This window comes from Nicotiana sylvestris, chromosome 11 (genome assembly GCF_000393655.2).
Source record: "Nicotiana sylvestris chromosome 11, ASM39365v2, whole genome shotgun sequence".
Classification (NCBI taxonomy): Eukaryota; Viridiplantae; Streptophyta; class Magnoliopsida; order Solanales; family Solanaceae; genus Nicotiana; species Nicotiana sylvestris.
The window spans coordinates 131786459-131799997 of NC_091067.1; the positions used below are offsets into that span (position 1 = coordinate 131786459).

General features: G+C 30.2%; 1 protein-coding gene across 1 annotated transcript; it reads left to right on the forward strand.

Annotated features, from left to right (window-relative positions):
- Positions 1 to 6085: 6085 nt before the first annotated feature.
- On the forward strand, positions 6086 to 13321 carry LOC104227114 (MLO-like protein 6). The gene is made up of 15 exons (XM_009779271.2): positions 6086 to 6383; positions 6489 to 6546; positions 7018 to 7259; positions 7583 to 7699; positions 7834 to 7894; positions 8032 to 8120; positions 8965 to 9039; positions 9246 to 9340; positions 9502 to 9551; positions 10221 to 10261; positions 10811 to 10984; positions 11082 to 11117; positions 11223 to 11290; positions 11398 to 11458; positions 12460 to 13321. The coding sequence occupies exons 1-15, from the start codon at positions 6249 to 6251 to the stop codon at positions 12982 to 12984; spliced, it is 1827 nt and encodes a 608-aa protein (XP_009777573.1). The 5' UTR covers positions 6086 to 6248; the 3' UTR covers positions 12985 to 13321.
- Positions 13322 to 13539: the final 218 nt, after the last annotated feature.

The following is a 13539-nucleotide window of genomic DNA, read 5'->3' on the forward strand; positions in this document are numbered from 1 at the left end:
AAAATTGAGTTAGTAGTCTAGAAGGTGATTTTGGAATCTTGATAGAAGATAAACTATATTGACTGCTAAGGGCTCCTAAATGTATATGGTTAGTAAGTCTCAAAAATAATACTAACCAATAAAATGTATGCTTTTTTATATATATATCTTATATACATATAATAAATATTTTATACATTTTTTAACTGACAAATACAATTAATTTCGGCCGACTAACTAATTTTGTATTTTTCCCACTTGCTTTATGAGGAAGGCTGTCTTGGATTTCACGCACAATTGGTCTCTCAAAACATTATACTACTACAAATAGCCAACTTGAGTAGAAGTTTCCTAACCCTTTTAGATGGTGCTTACTTCAAAAGAGCGACTACAGTCTACAAATAGCAAAGGACAAGGACTTATAATTTGACTAAAACGATGGAAATGTTACTTTCAAGAATATACTGTAAAAACAGTTTGTGTTCCCATTCATTTGGAATTCCTTCTATTTTAGCCACTAGTCTTCTCAAATCATAAGAGGTCTTTTTAACTCTTAATCTTAAAACTGAAAACTACCACTAAAAGTAGGTTATTTGGTATTAAACTAATTATTAAAAGATTAATTAATACCCTAAACTTCTCTTTAAAATCTCATATAAATAAATACGTAAAAACTAGTATTCATTTATACTTTTAATTTGTCTTTTAGTAATAATATATGTTAATATACTTAGTTATGGATTTATCTCTGGGCATAACTGTAGGATTTTTATAGTATATGGGATTATTAGGCTTCGTTTCTACGACTGCCTTTCCAACTGTTGAAAGACTAAGCGAGAACGGTAAGGGGCGCACAAACAAAGAATGTCATTGTGCGGGGATGTGATTCGCCAAGCTGGGGCAAAGAAAGTCGTCCGACCTTACCGAAGTACCAAAGGCTTTCGAGGCTTACAGGACCTCAAAAAAAGGCTTTTTGTAGTGCCCTTAGAATCTAATTTGAAGCGCTAGTAGTTATAGCTGTTAGATTAGATCTATTAAGATGTTTTAAAAGAAAAAACAAATACATTTAATGAGTTGAGATCTGAATTGATTTATTATTTATAAGTACATATATGTGTATTTTGTGTCATTAACTATGACATTTTCATTTTGTATGAGCAGAACGAGAAACAAGGAGTTGATGCATCTGACACGAGAAAAGATTATGTAGTATTTCCCTTTAAATAGAGAAATTCGACAGAGATCTTTAAAGTAGTTGTCGATCAAGCTAGCATTGAAATGTAAAACATAGAGTGGATTAAAATCTAAAGTGATAATATCCCTTAAAAGTATATTATATATGGTATTATATTTTTATAAAACTATCTATCTATTTATATGTCCTGTGACGTTAACAGTTAGATAGCCCATTTTATTGTTATATAACATAATTACTTTGAGAAAAAATGCAGATTTGGAATTTTCAGAAAATAGAAATACACACATTATTTACTTATAAAGAAAAAAAAATTAAAGTCTAATGTCAACGTAGTCGGAAGTCATCGTTTCGCATTTTTATTCATTTATAGAATCTTTTTCTATGATTTCTTTGACTGTTCACTCCTTATATGTTCATTTGACCGAGGAAAGTATCTTGACGTTTCGTGGGAGTGAAATAAAGTGCAGAAATCTGTTTTTTTTTTTTTTTGTCAAAACCAATGAACACCATTTTAAATGTCATTTGAAACTGTTTATGAGATTAATTTAATCTTTTGATTTGAGATCAATTAATAATTATCATATCCCAGTGTCCTATCTTATAAAAGACGAGTTGTTGGACATTCTTAATGCCCAATTGAAGAAGGAAAAGATTGTCATCAAATGAAGACTAATACCACCTCAAAATATAAGGCTCAGAAAGGACAACTGTATTCCTGTTTTTTCATTTTTCTATTTCTAATTAAACAACAGTTAATTAACGCAGTCTATAATTTTCTGCCAAAGTATATTCTGAGTCAGAACCATGATTTGAAATTTATGGGTTCTGAATCTGCCACCGAACTCATAGCTCGTTTAGTTATTGAGTTTGCAATTAAATATTTATACATATTTAAGAACTTTTTGTAAAATAAAACAGTGTCTAAGCAAAATCTACTGAGTTCGTGCGAACCCATAATCAATACACTACCCCGATCCTGAGTTTTTTTGTCCAGTATTTTTTGAATTAGTTATCTGTCCCTCTTAAATATTCTTGAAATCATTTTCTTTTATAAATTAAGGATATATATGCTGAACAATGATTTCCTAATTATATGAATAAACTATATGGTTAACCTGATGGATTGCGTATAGGTGTTCGTAACACGCAGCGGAAGACAATAACAATCCTAGGCAGATCTTTTTATGTTTAAAATTTATTTACATGTCAATAGATCACATCTAAGACGTACCTGGTAAAGAGAGTCTCGTTTCAAAATTTCTTCGATAGTGCGAAGACTCTATGCGTATCCACACCGAGATTGATCCTTGCTATCAACTCTTTGATCAATGAAACCCGCGAACAAATTGAACAAAATATTGTGTTGAAATTTTTCTCAAAAATCTCAACTCAAAGTAGAAGAACAAGAAACACTTTTCTTGCAATTGTATTTTCTCTCTTGACTTTGTATTGCACTCTCACTTTCACAAAGTGAGTTTTCTTCTCATGGAAAAATTATTCGGCAAATTTTCTCCATCACCCTTTATATAGCATCACCTACAAACTCTTTTCCTATTTGGTTGAGGTAATGATTTACTTAGGGTAAAAAAAAAAAAATCCAAAATAAACTTTATGGGATTTTGTATGAAAATTCACAATCCCATTCTCAACGGGTAACGTGACTGCCGAGAATCATGGACTTTCCATGAAGTCCAATTCCAAACATTGGAATTTTCCTATTGTAAACAAGAAAGCACGTTTGAGTTGTCAGACGTCCTTTTTATGGACTTTAATTTTCATGTTTAATGAAATCGTAGGAAAACCTTTATGGAATTTCATGTCCAATTCAAAATTGGATTGTAAGAATAAATTAATATTAAATATATAACCTTTATATATAAATAATAATTACGAGTATCAAATATATATCACATATATATTTCAACCAAGAGATATAATTTAATTTTCTATTCCAAATAGAAAACATCAATTTGTTCACAATATTAATTATATTCTCTGTGCTAGCAAAGAATATAATAATATTTCATTTGGACTAACAACTAAATGTATTTGACTAATTAAATTCCTTAATTTAATTATCAAATAATAAGTTAATTAATCCTTTAGCAAAGATCAGAACACTCGTTAGTGTGCGACCCCATAGGTTCAATACTAAGCCGGTAGTAAATTGACCACATCAATATACTAATCAAGGGTGGCGTCTAGCAACACTCCTTAACAACCAGATAATATGAAGTATACAATTTACTCTCAAGAACCAGTAGAAGAATAATGTAGTAATTCCTTCTGTCCTTATAGCTCTGGATCACCCTAGGAAATGGTTCAACTGTCAAATCCTAATAGGCGACCAACTATGTGTTCACGTCAAATATAATCGACCATTGAATGACCTAAGAAACTCATTTCTTCTTTCATTCAATTGCCCTGGCCAAGGTCTTAATTTGGTCGTTTATATTTCATGACAACATGGAGCTTAAACTCATTACCAAGAGTTGACAGATTCCATCTTGATCAATCACTAATCCTACAAGCATTTAATCATACCCAATATCCTTTCAACTATCGCCCTAGGGCCATAGGTGTCTAGTATCAAAACACAATAAATAACTTGTCAATTACTATGACGATCTCAGGTCAAAGGAAACGGTTACATCACATTCTTCAAGAGAATATCCTATTGACAGTTTATGGTAATTCTAACCATTAGGAATTATCCAATGAGTCGGTTCAATGATCATATCTCTATATGCATCATCTATCTATGTAATTTAGTTAATGAGATCAACTAATCTTTATCCCATAAAGACGATCACATAAATATTGATCTTATCGGATTACTAATGTCCAGATTAATAATCCTACGATCAAGAACAAATTTAGATTAAATTATAAGAAACTTTACTCTCATTATCATGATCTCCATCACAATGTCAAGTCTCAAAATTTAATCAAGGACCTTATCAAATTAATCAAGCAATTAATAACAATGATAAAAGAATATCAAATGCCATATATATTTTATAAAAATATGTTCAAAACATCAAATGTGATATTGGATCTAGGGCATATCTACTATATCCCTAACATAACCACCTCCATACGTAGTCAACTCCCAGAAAAAAGAAAAGATAATCAGCAGAATTTAAATTCACAGGATAAACGCTAATTCATCATTAACAAAATATATGAATATTATACATTTATAATATTCATATATAACATTGAAAAAGTAAACTATATTTTTCTGACAAATGACGGTAATAGATGGTTGGTAAATCATTAAGTAACTTCACAACTATTTTCTAGTTTAAGTAAACCAGAATACCATCAAATAGTCAAAGAAATATATATGTAAAAAATACGAGTCAATTACTCAAATGGTCACTCAACTATCTCAAATTATTTCCTAAAGTCACTTTACTTTCGTTTGTAACAACAAAATCACTAAACTATGCATATTGCACTTAGAAGGTCACTCAACTAGATTTTCCAAATTTTAGATTGTCAAATACCTATTTTACCCTCTAAATTATAAATATTTATCTTCTTTTTTTTAAAAAAAGTTTTTAATATTATGATTTTCTCTTTTAATTTATATTATTGACTTACCTATAGAATAAATAAATATTATTTATAAATTAAAAAAATAGAAAGTATTTAAGCATATATAATGCTGGAATAACAAAATAATGAACATAGTAAAAAAATAATTAGAATAATATGTTAGTAATAATAATTTTAGTATTAAAAACAAAAATTTAAAAATTTATTTGCACAATTCAGAATGAAAGAAAATAAATATCGTAAAATATATATTTCATGCACGTAATATAAAAATAATTATCTAAATAAAAATATTTTTATAATATACATTTTATATTCTTGAAAATTATGCTCAATTATATTATATATATTCCATGCACGACTTAACATAGCATATTTTACCATATACAGATAGTTCCTCTGCTTTCCAGTGATATAACTTTGTGTTGTCGGAAAGTTGGTAGAAATAATAATATAATTGAGCATAATTTTCAAGAATATATAATGTATATTATAAAAATATCTTTATTTAAATAATTATTTTTATATTACGTGCATGGAATATATATTTTACAACCTTTATTTTTATTCATTCTGAATTGTGTAGATAAATTTTGAATTTTTGTTGTTAATACTAAAATTATTATTACTAACATATTATCCTAATTATTTTTTACTATGCTCATTATTTTGTTATTCCAGCATTATATATGCTTAAATACTTTCTATTTTTTTAATTTATAAATAATATTTATTTATTTTATAGGTAAGTCCATAATATAAATTAAAAGAGAAAATCATAATATTAAAAAGTTTTTTTTAAAAAAAGAAGATAAATGTTTTTAATTTAGAGGGTAAAATAGGTATTTGGCAATCCAAAATTTGGAAAATCTAGTTGAGTGACCTTCTGAGTGCAATAGGCATAGGTTAGTGACTTTGTTGTTACAAACGAAAGTAAAGTGAATTTAAGAGATAATTTGGGATAGTTGAGTGCCCATTTGAGTAATGGACTCTAAAAAATACATCGTCACTAACTAAATATGTAAGTGATATACATCTACCCAAATAATATATATACCAATTGCAAAAGTAAACTTATATTTTTTAAATCATTAAATAAATAAACTAATATTTTGGGCATAGTACTTAGTTTGATCAAGTCAGCCAAGTATTCCTCCTTTCATTCTTTCTTATTACGCGTCTATAAAGTCCAAAGTCAACCATTTTCCCCCTATTCTATACCCTTTTTTTCTTCTACTTTGGTTTTATTTTGTCCTTTCACTCTCACCACAAACAGTTTACTTCTTGTAGTTCTATATAAATAATAATGTCTTGTCATTCTATTCTCCTCACCACTCTCTAGCTACTACACTCTCTCTTTTTTCATTAGATATCTGAAACCGACTAACACAATTATTCCTATCAAAAATCTCTATTTTCGCTCAGGATTTGAACTTAAAATTTCTGATTAAGGGTGAAGAGATCACACCATTTGAACGAAGTTTTCAAGAAACGGTGAAACAGAAAGATGGCGGGAGGAGGAGGAGGAGGAGGAGGAGGAAGATCATTGGAACAAACACCAACGTGGGCTGTTGCTGTAGTTTGTTTTGCGTTGGTTGCCATTTCTATTGTAATTGAGTTCATCATCCATCTTATTGGCAAGGTAGGCCAGTTATACCATGCAGTATTAATTCCCATAAAATATAAGAAGATTAATTAATTAATTCAAAGACGCAATAGCTAATTTATTTTATGTTTATATCTGCAGTGGTTGAAGTCTAAACACAAAAATGCATTATATGAAGCACTTGAGAAGATCAAATCAGGTACGTGTGTGTTTAATTTGGTACATTGAAAACTATTTTCTGCTTTTGAACTATAAGTTGTAGGAGTATATTTTATGATATTTGATTGTGAAAACTTTTCAAAGGAGAATATTTTTCATTAAAGAGCTAGTAAGAATGACTTTTCACTGATTGACGAACCTTATTGATTTTTCTTTACAACTATCACAACTCTCAACTTGATTCAATTAACAACTAAACATTATTATCGATCTTTAATATTCAAAATTCATTTAAACACTATCCATTTTGCTAAAATTATATTATAATCAATCCTTGATAAATATGTATATATATATTTTAAAAAAGATCACTCGCCGACTAAACACCGAATTAAAAACATTTTTCCACTGATAAAAATCTATGCTCGTTTTCTGGTTATAATCTTATTATGATTAATTTTGAGCTTACAATTTTCAAGCTAACATATTGTTATTTTTATTTATTTTGAAGAGCTTATGCTACTAGGATTTATATCCCTACTGTTAACAGTAGGGCAAGATCCAATTTCAAATATATGTGTATCTGAGAAGATTGCAAGTACATGGCATCCATGTAGTAAGCAAAAAGAAGCTGAAAAGTACAACGTGCCTGTAGAGGCTGAGGGTCATCGCCGGCGACTTCTTACGGCGGCTGACGACGGTGGAGTTCGGCGAATTTTGGCGGCTGTCGGAACTGACAAATGCGCTGACAAGGCATGCCACTTTTTTTTGGCCCTTTTTGAAAAAATCAGTTGAAAAGAGGAAAATATTCGAGTATAATAAAATAGTATAATTTTTCAATATTGATATATAGATAAATACGTATTTTATAATATAATTTTATGTTTATAGTGCAATTTAACCTGATATAGAAGATTATTTGTTTGGAGTTGACAATTTCACTTCAATTATTATTTAGGAGTAGTTACTAGTTATAGTTACTCTTTTGAATAATATGATAGTGTTTAATATATGTTAAACTAATTAATTATTTAACCTAAGTGGATTAATTTTTTTCTTGTTGGATTTATTTGCAGGGAAAAGTAGCATTTGTGTCTGCTGATGGTATTCATCAATTACATATCTTCATTTTTGTGCTGGCTATTTTTCATGTATTCTACTGTATTACCACATTGGCTTTGGGAAGAGCTAAGGTACTTTGTTCATAAATTTATTTACTTATTTTACCTTAAGTAAGAAAATAGAAATTTCTATCATTTTCATTCTTTTTCTTATTTACTTCTTGTCTTTGACCTTTTTTTTTTTTTTTTTTTTTTGCCGTTTTCAGATGAGTCGATGGAAGGCATGGGAAAAGGAAACAAGAACAGCTGAATACCAATTTGCTCATGGTAAATTAATAAATAGTAAAAATCTTTTAATATTCATTTTATTCCCCCATATATTGCTTTTATATAATAACCAAAATAAACTATATGATAAAGAAATTAAATCCACTATATTGACTGACACCTTCCATATTTAACAGATCCTGAGCGATTCCGCTTTGCTAGAGACACGTCATTTGGAAGAAGACACTTGAGTTTTTGGACTAAAAACCCAGTTCTTCTTTGGATTGTAAGCATCTTTTGATCTCAATTTTTTTTCGGGAAATCATTGCTCTTTCTTATTCCCATATTATATGCATAAGAACAACAATCATAACAATAATTACGTCTCAATTTCAAACTAGTTAAAATTATCTATATGGATGATCAATATTCATTGTGTTCCATCTAGAGCTTTTAATATTGAAGCTATCATCTCAATAGTGAATTTCATATATAAGGCGATCCGGTGCATAAAATATCTTGCATTCATGCAGAGTCCGGGGATAAGCCGCACCCCAAGTGGGTGTGACGTAGATAACCTACCTTACTACTATTTGTTTAAGCAAGATATAAAAAAAACTAAAGGGTAAAATGATTATCCTACTCTAGGTTTGCACCTAATGTAAATAACTTGATGAATTGCAATGTAGTGGTAATTTGAGTCTTAGAAGTGTTTAACCCTCAAATGCTAGTTATATCCTTATTATATAAATAAAGAATAATCAGAAGTTGATGACAATATATATGTACCTCTTGTTCCCCTACCTTTTTCTTTTATTTTCTTAATTTGTGTTTAATTGTGTAAACAAATATACTAGAAAGATTGAATAGAGGCCGTGGCAATCCTCTGACTAAGGGATAGGGACACTTACCCAAGAAAGGATAATTGCTCTTTTTTATTTGTCTGGCTTTTGCAAGAAGCAGCTTATTTGACTTTAGATATGGACGGTACATCACAAAATTGAAAACAAGGATCTGTTATCAGAAAAAATACGCAATATTAGCTTTTCTGATTTAATTTTCGTTTGAAAAAAAGAATCAATATTATATAGTAACCTTTCTTTCGTTTGTAATTTGCCTTAAATTTGCAGGTTTGTTTCTTCAGACAATTTGTAAGATCTGTCCCTAAAGTTGACTACTTGACCCTACGACATGGTTTTATCATGGTAACTTTATTTTCACTTGCATACATATACATACATACATATATACACACAACACATGTCATCAAGATTAGATTTTAATTAAAATAAGTGAAGGAGAAAATTAATATTTGGATAATAAAAATCTTAAATATTAAACCCATCAAGTTTAAATTTTTGAATTTGTTCTATTCTTGAATGTTTTATAATAATTTTGATGTAACTTCCAGGCGCATTTGGCACCTCAGAGCCACGTAAAGTTTGATTTCCAAAAGTATATCAAGAGGTCACTTGAAGAGGACTTCAAAGTTGTCGTTGGCATCAGGTTTTGAGCATTTCGATTTATTGTTCTGATTTTCTATTTATTAATATTTAATTGAATATATTTTAACCAATTGGACAGCACACAATTCAATAATATTCACACTTCTTGTGTTAATTAATCTATAGCTGACAATTTTCAAATTTTGTGTTTTTTCTTTGCAGTCCCCCAATTTGGTTCCTTGCTGTGCTGTTCCTACTCTTTAATACTCATGGTAAATAATTCAACATAACTTTACTTATGTTATTTCACTTTATGTGACATTTTCCTTATTCAAGCGTTTTAAAAAAATAACTTTTTATAATTGAAAATAATTTAAATGTTATACTTTTTTTAATCCTTATTAACATATTTCTATATCTACAAAAATGTTATAATAGATTTGAGACCACAAGTTCTAACTTCTAACAATCTTTCTTTCTTTTTTATCCATACTTAGTCAAATTACACCATAAATTGGAATGGACTATGGAGGAAGCATATAATTGTATTTTTTTGGTCTCTTTTTGTACGGCTAATTTACATCTTAATTTATTCGTGATTATATTGTTTTCAAATCTAAAAACCCTAACTTTTATGTGATTTCTAAGATTTCATTTTGAACAATGGGTCAGATTGACATTGGAAAAGAATCACAGATTAGAGTACTGATATTTTTATTTTGCACTTACCGCTAATATATATGTTAGTTCCGACCAAATCAAGATTTTGCTATATGGCTATATAGATTAATGTGTTAAAATCCATTGAAATCGTTCATCTAAGTCAAAAAAAATTTAAATTAATAAGGGCCTACATTATTCTTACGTAATTAATTTTTTCCTTTCCGAGTCTTTCGCAATTAAATTGACTAAAGCATTATTTCATTGTCAATTGTGGACAGGCTGGTATTCTTATCTGTGGCTACCGTTCATTCCGTTATTTGTAAGTAGTTCCAATCATTTGTACACATTTTCCATTTGACTTTCGTTCCTTTTTCTTATTTGCAAATTTTACATCTATCCTTTTCATGAGTTCCTACGTGTGTATTTATTTATTCATTATTTGATTTGGTCAAAAATAATTTAAAATATACAAAGTGATTGAAATTTAAATGGTGATAAAAAAAGAGTTTTACTTCTTTATACATCGAGGCAGGGACGAAGCTACGTATGTCCCAGAGTGGTCAACTGATCGAGCACCCTTGACTGAAAAATTATACTATATACAAGATAAATATCATTTGTTATTGATTAAAATATAAACTTTGAATACCCTTGCATAGCCCACTGACAAAAGATGTTTAAAATTTGAACACTCTATTGAATTTCCCGGCTTCGCTACTGAATGAGATTAACTTAAAAGTTACAAGGTAATTACAAGTATATTATAAACATTAATAAGTAACCTAATAAAAATAATAATTAACCTGTTTTAATGTATGAAGGAATGTGAAAAATGTTTATATAACATAAATTGTAAATAAAATTGCAGGTGATATTGCTAGTAGGGACGAAGCTACAAGTAATCATAACAAAAATGGGACTAAGAATTCAAGAAAGAGGGGAAGTAGTGAAGGGTGTCCCTGTAGTTCAACCTGGGGATGACCTCTTTTGGTTTAATCGTCCTCGTCTCCTTCTTTATCTCATTAATTTTGTCCTTTTTCAGGTATTCCTTTCTCTTCTTTTTCTTAAAACTCATTATACGTAAAAATATTTTTTTGACCTTGTTAACCTTTTATAGTTTCTTTGTTGACTTTTTGCAGAATGCTTTTCAGTTGGCCTTCTTTGCTTGGACTTGGGTAAGCCAACAAACTAATTCTATGAACGTTAATAGGGTAGAAAAAAGAAAACCAAGATAATTAAAACTAACTTCGGATTTTGTATGGTTTCTCTGGTAATAACAGTATGAATTCGGGTTAAAATCTTGTTTCCACGACCATACTGAGGATATCGTCATTAGAATGACAATGGGGTCAGTATTATATATCTTGTACAACTCTTTATTTTTGCGGTTTTGCTTTCTATTTTAACATTTAATTTCATCCAAAGTATTTATATATGAAATTGTTGGTATTGTAGGGTTCTTATTCAGATTCTCTGCAGCTATGTCACCCTTCCGCTATATGCCCTCGTGACACAGGTATATATATGAAGTGTGTGTGTACATTAAAACAATTGCATAACTTTTTAAAATATAATCCACCAATTCCACAATATAATTAATACTTCATCCGTTCCAGTGAAGTTGTTCGAATTTCGAGAGTTAGACAAGTTGTTCTTTGATTGCAATTTTTTCATATGACTTTTAAATATTTCGAATCATTAATTATTGTGACTTATAAAATTTTTACGTAGTTCCCAAATATATAAATTTTATTTCGAAAAATTTAAAGAATCTATGTTCAAATATCCAATCAACATTAACAAATTTGAATCTTGAAAAGTAGAGAAATATCACATAAATTTGGACAGAGGGAGTAACATTCAAGTCGCACAGGCAATTATTGTCGCAATATTACAACATTGAGCATTGAGAATAACTTAACTTTCTATCCTTCAACGGAGATTCATTTTCTTCCTTCTTTGGAATAAAACACTGAAAGGTTTCGACTAAATTATATGCACTCACGCTCTAATTCGTTATAATATGTTGCATGTCTTATTTTTCAAATTGTTATCAACTTATTAGGGAAATTACGTGAAGGAACATGTGATAATCTAAACACATTAGATAGCGCGTAAATCATAAAACGAGAACTTACTTGTTTTTCGTGAAGCGGAAGCGAAAATGGATGAACCGTGGCTGGAATCACTGGTCGGTAATGATTGTCACGATGTGTTGGAGCAACCTCCAATTCCACAGTCTAAACCCTAGTTTGACTATGAGATAGAGAGCGTAGGAAAAATACTGTTCAGAGTCATCTTTTAGTGTACACACTAAGTGTACTTATATAGGGAATATTATGGTTAATTAATTAATAACCCTATTGGGGCTTAGAGCACCCCTTATGGGTGGACCCAATATTTCCTACATTACGTGTAATTAATCTTTATGTAATATATGATAGTGTAAAAGATCTTTTATACTGATGGTATATAGAAACTAAAACTGTGCTGAAAATGTTGTACAATTTTAAACAGATGGGATCATCAATGAAGTCAACCATCTTCAACGAAAGAGTGGCAACAGCATTGAAAAACTGGCACCACACTGCCAAAAAGCACGTCAAAGAGATCAACAAGCATTCCAATACAGTAACCCCAATGTCAAGCAGGCCAACTACGCCTTCTCACGGCATGTCACCTGTCCATCTCCTCCGTGGAAACCACTGGAGGAGCGAAATGGACGACAGTCCTCGAAGATCAAATTACAATGTTGACCATTGGGACAACGAGGGCTCGCCATCTCCCACCCGATTCAACCAGGCTAGGGAGGGCTCGCCATCTCCCACCCGGTTCAACCAGGGTAGGGATGGCTTGTCCTCATACTTCATGCATCAAACTCAAATTAGTCATGATCACTTGCATCATGACTCGGAATTAGGTCATGAGCCTAGTTCGTTTCAAGTGGTTCCTTTACAACAAACGGCTCGTGACCAACATGAGATCAATATTGCCAATCCAACTGACGAATTTTCGTTTGATAAAAGAGCCACTAGTCTTTAAAATTTAAAAGATCATGCATGAAATGGATGATCTATCGTTTAGTAGAAGTTAGAAAAGACAGAGATGTACAAGGATTCGAGAAACGGACTACAAAGTGGCTTGATTGACAACGAAGCTAAGTGCATTTCTTGATTGTTTTTATTACATCCAAGTTTCAAAAGCTGAATCTTGATTACAGCGTCACAGCAATTTGGACCGCATATGAACTCTGTAATTGTAAGATCGAGAATCTGGTCAACTTTAATTTCCACCGAAGAGAAATACTCCTATGTAAATTGCATCTGCTTATGTATATGATCAGTAACGGCATCATCGACTAATTCGAATTAATGTTCAATCGTTCTTGTTACATTTGTAGGAGTATTGAATTTGGTATCTGGAAAGAGTTTCTATAGTGTAATTACAGATAATTTATACATCCTAATAAAAAAATCAAAATATATTACTTTAATATTAAGAATTATTAATTAAATTGAAAATACATATCACCTAATCATAGTTAACTGATACTAAAATTTAGATACAGTACAAATGCCTTACATCAACTGATTTTAT

Excerpts from the sequence above, each read along its gene's own strand:
- LOC104227114 (XM_009779271.2), top strand. The coding sequence starts at position 6,249 with ATGGCGGGAGGAGGAGGAGGAGGAGGAGGAGGAAGATCATTGGAACAA. Across the intron at positions 6,547-7,017 it reads ACTTGAGAAGATCAAATCAG|AGCTTATGCTACTAGGATTT; the intron begins GTACGTGTGTGT and ends TTTATTTTGAAG. Across the intron at positions 11,459-12,459 it reads TATATGCCCTCGTGACACAG|ATGGGATCATCAATGAAGTC; the intron begins GTATATATATGA and ends AATTTTAAACAG.